General features: G+C 49.6%; 1 protein-coding gene across 1 annotated transcript in view; it reads left to right on the forward strand.

Annotated features, from left to right (window-relative positions):
- Positions 1 to 4,151, forward strand: part of GLRX3 (glutaredoxin 3) — a 32,819-nt gene extending 28,668 nt beyond the window's left edge. Inside the window, exons 9-11 of the mRNA XM_036265467.1 lie at positions 607 to 646; positions 730 to 822; positions 3,878 to 4,151. Of these exons, the coding sequence (XP_036121360.1) occupies positions 607 to 646; positions 730 to 822; positions 3,878 to 3,928 (184 nt within the window). The 3' untranslated portion in view covers positions 3,929 to 4,151. The remainder of the gene's footprint in view (positions 1 to 606; positions 647 to 729; positions 823 to 3,877) is intronic.
- Positions 4,152 to 6,000: the final 1,849 nt, after the last annotated feature.

Consider the following 6,000-nt stretch of genomic DNA (forward strand, 5'->3'; position numbering starts at 1 on the left):
ACCGTAGACCTTGTTCTTGGGTCCTTGTTTACTAAGTCAACAAGGTTTCCCTGTGAGGGTGGCCTGAGGTTTTGTATGTGGCATTTTCTTTGGTCAACGTTTGAAACTGCACATAGAGCCCTGGTCACACGCCGACCGATTCCCTGACCAGCAGGGAGTGACTTTCCGTGCATTTGTACATTACCCAGCGTGAAGCACAGCGCTGTCCCTGCATTTACGCCTGTGGAGGCCAGCATGTGTGTCTGGGAGAAGTTCGTGGTTGTTCCAGCGAGGGTATCCTGTCTGGGAGCTCCAGCCGGTGCCCAGCGGCCTCTGGCCGGCCTGCGGAGCCTAAATGTGTGCCTTTGAGGAAAGGGCCGCTGACTCCTGTTGTGACCGAATATTGCCCAGAGAAAAATTCAGATACATTTGTGTCTTGGGATGACTTATTCTGAGTAGTACCTGACAGACTAAGAAATAAAATCATTTTCATTTTTCTATAGTAAATTTTGATAGCATTATAATGGTTTATTTACTTTTTTTTGACTATTTTAGAAACACAAAATAGGTTTTGCAATTTTTGCTTAAAACTGAATTTCCTGTTAAAATGTTTTCTCCCTTTTGTAGTGTTGAATTTGAGACATTTGATATATTGGAGGATGAAGAAGTAAGTTCTGTGTTTATGTCCTGTCTACCTTTCCATCACTCGAGCCTGGTCGGCAGGCTTCAGGGTTCCCGTCGTTCCCACAGGTTCGGCAGGGGCTGAAAACCTTCTCCAACTGGCCGACGTACCCGCAGCTGTATGTGAAAGGGGAGCTCGTTGGCGGGCTGGACATCGTTAAGGTAAGGTCTTGATCCCCTGGCGCCCGGGGCCGCGGCGGAGTGTGCTGGAAAGTCAGGCTGCGTTTGGATCAGGAACGGGGGGCTGTCCTTGCTGTCTTTCTCTCCTGGCGGCACACTGGTCTTATCACCCCCCCCCCCCCCCCCGCTGTGCCAGGCTGTCCCCACTGCTCACGCTGAGCGCAGTCTGTGCCGCGTGGGGCCTCTGCCCCTCCTGGGAGCCCCTCCAGCTCCCGGCGCCAGCGCCCAGACTCTGGAAAGCGGTGCTCAGAGGAGCTGACGTTATGGCCACGCTCCAAATTCAGATGTACTCGCACCTACTGAAGCCGGTGGAACTTTCTAGCATGTTTTCGGCTTTTCTTCATCGCCTGTTCTGCTTTGGACGGCCTTGCACATTCCGTGGTTAAATCTGTTCTCTGTGTCTGTCAGGGTCGCTCTTGTCTGGGAATCATTCACAGAGTATTCCAGCCAGAAATGCTTGTTTTGCTTCTGCTCCTCCTGTGCCTTTATACTTACATTATGACTATTATTGCACTGTTTTCTCATGTTGTTCTAGTTTGCCTCACTCACGTGCTCTGGGGGACGCCAGGTCATGGTCGGGAGGCCTGAGTGCAGTCCCAGCCTGGTCCTGAGGTCACTGCTCCCTGGAAGGAGAGGTGCAGGGTCTCAGTAGGCCATCCCAGGTCCTCCCTGGGTCTCAGATGCTAGGAAATCGGTTCGTCCTTTCCGACTGTGAGCATATTTCAAGAGGACACCATTTCTTACATGTCTTTATTTCCTTCTTTGTTTGCTTTAAACTCATTGAAGTTTAGTTGGCCATGACTCCTAGAATTTAAGTCTAGAATTGAGGGCACCCCATGTGATAGCACCTGTGCTTCAGGTGCCAGCCTGCACGTGGCCAGGTGGCAGAGCTGCTCCTGGCTCAGGCCGTCCTGTCTGGGGATGTGCTCTGAGGTCCCCCTCTGACTGAGTGGAAAGCAAGTGGTGAGTAGTGCTGTTTCTAGTTACGTTGGAGAATAAAGGTTGGAAAGTCGTACTTTGTAACGTGAAAGGACCCGAGTCTGACCTGTGTGACGGCAGTGCTGTGGGCCTCAGGTTCTGTGAACTTGGCCTCTGAGTGCAGAGGCTCCTGTCCTGGCTCCTCAGGCAGGTGTCTCCTGTCCACGTCCGGGCTTGACGTCACACACTTCTTTCTAGCAAGGCAAGGAGGCATTTTTCTAGTAAACTGCCTTACTCCTGGTGAAAAAAAAGGTTTAGCTTAGTAACTTTTGAATAGCCCTGAAGCAACAGAAATAGATCTGCATTTGTTATTTTATATATATATTTTATTTGTGTAAGACACAAACAGTCTTCAGACCCCAAATTCTCCCGAGCCTGTTCTTGTCTGAATGCTTTATAGCCTGTACCTCAGCCATTGGTAACTCTTGGGAAGGTGCAATCAATAAATCTCATTTACTTCTACAGCTTAGCTGCATGGGCAGCTTCTTTTTAGGTATATAACAGGGTGTTTGCCATATGACTTTATGTTCACCTGCTGAGAACATAGATGTCTAGGAATTCGTCCTTGGGAAGAGAACCCGGACATCTCGGGCTGGCATTCTGGTGTGCTGCTTGCAGGGCGGAGTCTTCGCCTGCAGTTCGCTTACAGCGTCGTCACGCTCGAGGGTCTGTTCTGGCCTCTGTAGGAGGAGAGGGCTTTTTTCTGTTGAATGAGTGATTGAATAAATGAATTAGTAAGTCAGTGACTCAGTCAGTCTCACGTCCTGAGAATCTTAGTTGCTGACTGATATAGACTCAGTGAGTTGATCTTAGCTCTGAAGGGTCCACTCCTGCAGAGTGTTTGGAGAGAAAGTATTGAGGTCTTGTCGCCCTTTAAACTGCCATGACAGTTGCCATGTCTCAGGACTCATGCTGGCCCAGCATAAGCTTGAGAGAAACCTCATCCCAGCCACCAGAGAAAGGGACACATGCGGAGAAGTAGGTGAGCTGTCTGGATGTCCCCGCCAGGAAGTCCTCGAGTCTGGATTCTACTGGAGGGCCACCGGCCTTCTGGGACATGTGCTCAGGACAGCCCTGCGGGTCCTGTGGTGCAGGAGGGTGCTGCTGCTTCGTGGGTGGCAGACCCCAAAGCATCACTGAGAACTGGCTGAGTGTGTGTGACAGGATCGAACCCACCCGGGTTTAATCCAGAGAGGAGCTTGCGTGGGTTTATGGATTGATTTTCAGGCTGCTTCGTGAGAATCTGACCTGTTACATCAAATTAAATGTTTATCTTAAACTAGAAAATCTCATCCTTTTTGTAACATTCTATTTTTTATTTTATTATTTGTTTTAATCCTCACCCAAGGATATATTTCCAGATAGAGTGGGAGGGAGAGAGAAGAAGAAAGAGAGAGAGAGAAACATTGACGTGAGAGGGACACATTGAGTGGTTGCCTCCCGCATGACCCCAATCAGGGCCGGGGACGAATTGCAACCGAGGTATGTGCCCTTGACTGGAATTGAACCCGAGACTCCACAGGCCGACGCTCTAACCGCTGAGCGAAACCCGCCAGGGCCTTTTTGTCACATTTTAAATTTGATGGCTGTATTCCACATTTTCTGAAAGGCACAAGAATGTTTCTGAATTATTGTCTTTTTAATGGTTTCTAGCCTTTACATTTATATTTACCTAGTAGTCCTGTTGCTTTTCCAGGGTGGGTTGACATAGTACGTGGGCAGCAGGTGTCGTGTGCTTGTTTGAGTGACGTCAGCATCGCGTTGCTTCTCCCGCGCTCCCTCGAGCTGTCCTTCTGGTTGCTGTCGCTTCCACAGGGGCTGCGTTGTTCTGTGCCAGTGGCTGTGTTTGCTGATGCTAAACAGTCTGCTGCCCTTAGGACCTTCTCTCCGTCATTCTGTAGTCTGACCGTCATCTGATAGTGTGCGTGGCATCACACTCAGAGTGTGTTGGTAGACTGGTTTCTTCTGGTTCTCTGATTAGATGCAATCTCTAACTAGATGACCTTTTACATGTATGTGTACATGTTTTTTGTTTTTTTCTTTTTCTTTTTCTCTTTAGGAACTGAAAGAAAATGGTGAATTGCTGCCTACACTGAAAGGAGAAAATTAATAAATGTTGACGTGGTGCTCACTAGTGCAGGAAATACTTCATTATAGCCAAGCGGCTCCTGGCCAGTCCTCACCGTGGACGCGAAGCGGAAAGGCCCCCCCACCGCTCTGTTCCCTAGGCTGTGCTAAAGAATGTATGTTACGTTTTTCCACCAAAAATAGAATGCAATAAACATCTTCAAATTCAGTTAAAAACTATTGTGTAAAAACAGTATATCTTCATAGTGATGTTAAACAGTGACTGTAATTAACTCGTTTTAAGTCTCTTTTTTCATAATATGTGGGCCCCTTGTAGCAGTCATAAAAATAGTCTTCAGAAAATGGAGAATTGTGATGCAGTCTAATCTTCAACAATATTTACATCAGCTCACAGACCAGCCCAATGGCTCCCCTCACTGGCCAGAGGCCTCTTTACAGCTTGGGAAAATTCACGTGAACATGTTTCCTGACAGCGTCACTGAGCTGGCACGGGGGGATTGTGGAGGTGATGCAAGGTGGCTTGGGGACTCATTTCAAGGGTGGCCGCGGTGTGCTCCGGGAAGCACTTCAGAGGAAGCGACCCTGGGGGAGCCGGGACAGCCGCAGGGGGTTGCCAGTTTAAGTATCAGCACTTGTTTTAATCATTCTATGGACGGTATTGATTTAGCCCTTAAATAGGCTGAGAACATCCCATGATCCATGAAAATGTCAACAACGTATCTGACCCTGAGTCTAGCGTACAGTGATACCTCGGTTCTCGAACGCCTCGGTTTTCGACCAAATGGAGATTCGAGAAACTTTTGTCTCGGAATCCGAACAAATATTTGGAACTCGAACTTCCGAGATGAGCCGAGTTGAGCCGAATGGCGTTCATTCGGCCCAGCGCGCCTTGCTTGCGTCATCAGTGTGAGTGCAGAGAGAGAGTCACGCTTTGTGGAGTCACGCTTTCCTATTGGTTTCATTGCTTCGGTTCTCGAACAATTCGGTTCTCGACCGTCCTCCTGGAACGAATTATGTTCGAGAACCGAGGTATCACTGTATTTAAGAAACAGTTGCTCCATTAGGCCTCTGTCATGTGCGCCATTAACAGGGTGGCCGAATTCACCTCCATGCTTCTTCGATTTGGGGAGTACCTATGGCCTTGTTCTAGACATTAACTCTCCCCAGCCTATTGGTCTGGGTGGTTGGGGCTCCACACAGTTGCCTGCTGGTAGTAAGGAAAGGGCTGGACGGAGAAAGTGGGGGCTCCAGAGAAGATTCGCCCTGCCCCCGGCGCTGCCCTGCTGCGGGACTGTGTGGGAGGGGCAGCAGCCAGCGGGGGGTGTCACGGAGGGCGGCTGCTCAGGCCCCGGGCAGGCGGCCTGGCCTCCTGCCGGAACATCTCCCCGTGGGTTCCTTCACTCTGTGTCCTAGATGGGCTCCCGTGCATTGTCCATGAACTTCTTTCCATTTAAAATGAAAAACACTGTATATGCAAAACCTTTCAAATGCAGATAGAAGTGGGGTTTTAACCGCAGTTTTGTTAAGCCGCTGGCTTCAGAATGAGTGTGCATCACAGAGGAACAGTCCATGATTTTCTTTATTTCATTGAAATTTTAGAGAGGGGGGGGAAGGGGGAGAGAAATAGAAACATCAATGTGAGAGGGAAACATTAGCTGCCTCCTCTGCACGCTCCCCTCTGGGGATCGAGCCTGCAACCTGGGCATGCACCCCGATCAGGAACTGAACGGGGACCTTTCAGTCCATGGGACGATACTCAGTCAAACGACGCTCAATCCACTGAGCCACACTGGCTGGGCTGCTGAGTCCCCTTTTAACCTCATCTTAGCCTCAGCAAGAATATCTCTGCTATCACAGATCCGATAAGCTAGTTTTTTCCCTATTGCTTGCTCAGATAGAGAAAATGCCGCACTTGGAACATAAACACCCACCCCCAGTTTGGGAACCGCTGTCCTGGCCGAAGGCTGTTGCTCAGATGGCGTCAGCAGTGTCGCGGTTTGGGACAGGCTTCCCTCCCTTTGGGTGGCTCGCATGACGAGGAAGTTCAGCGGAATCTTCCTTGGCTGAGCATCATGGTCTGAGCCGGGCTGAGTT

This window comes from Molossus molossus, unplaced genomic scaffold (genome assembly GCF_014108415.1).
Source record: "Molossus molossus isolate mMolMol1 unplaced genomic scaffold, mMolMol1.p scaffold_m16_p_17, whole genome shotgun sequence".
NCBI classification, from domain to species: Eukaryota; Metazoa; Chordata; class Mammalia; order Chiroptera; family Molossidae; genus Molossus; species Molossus molossus.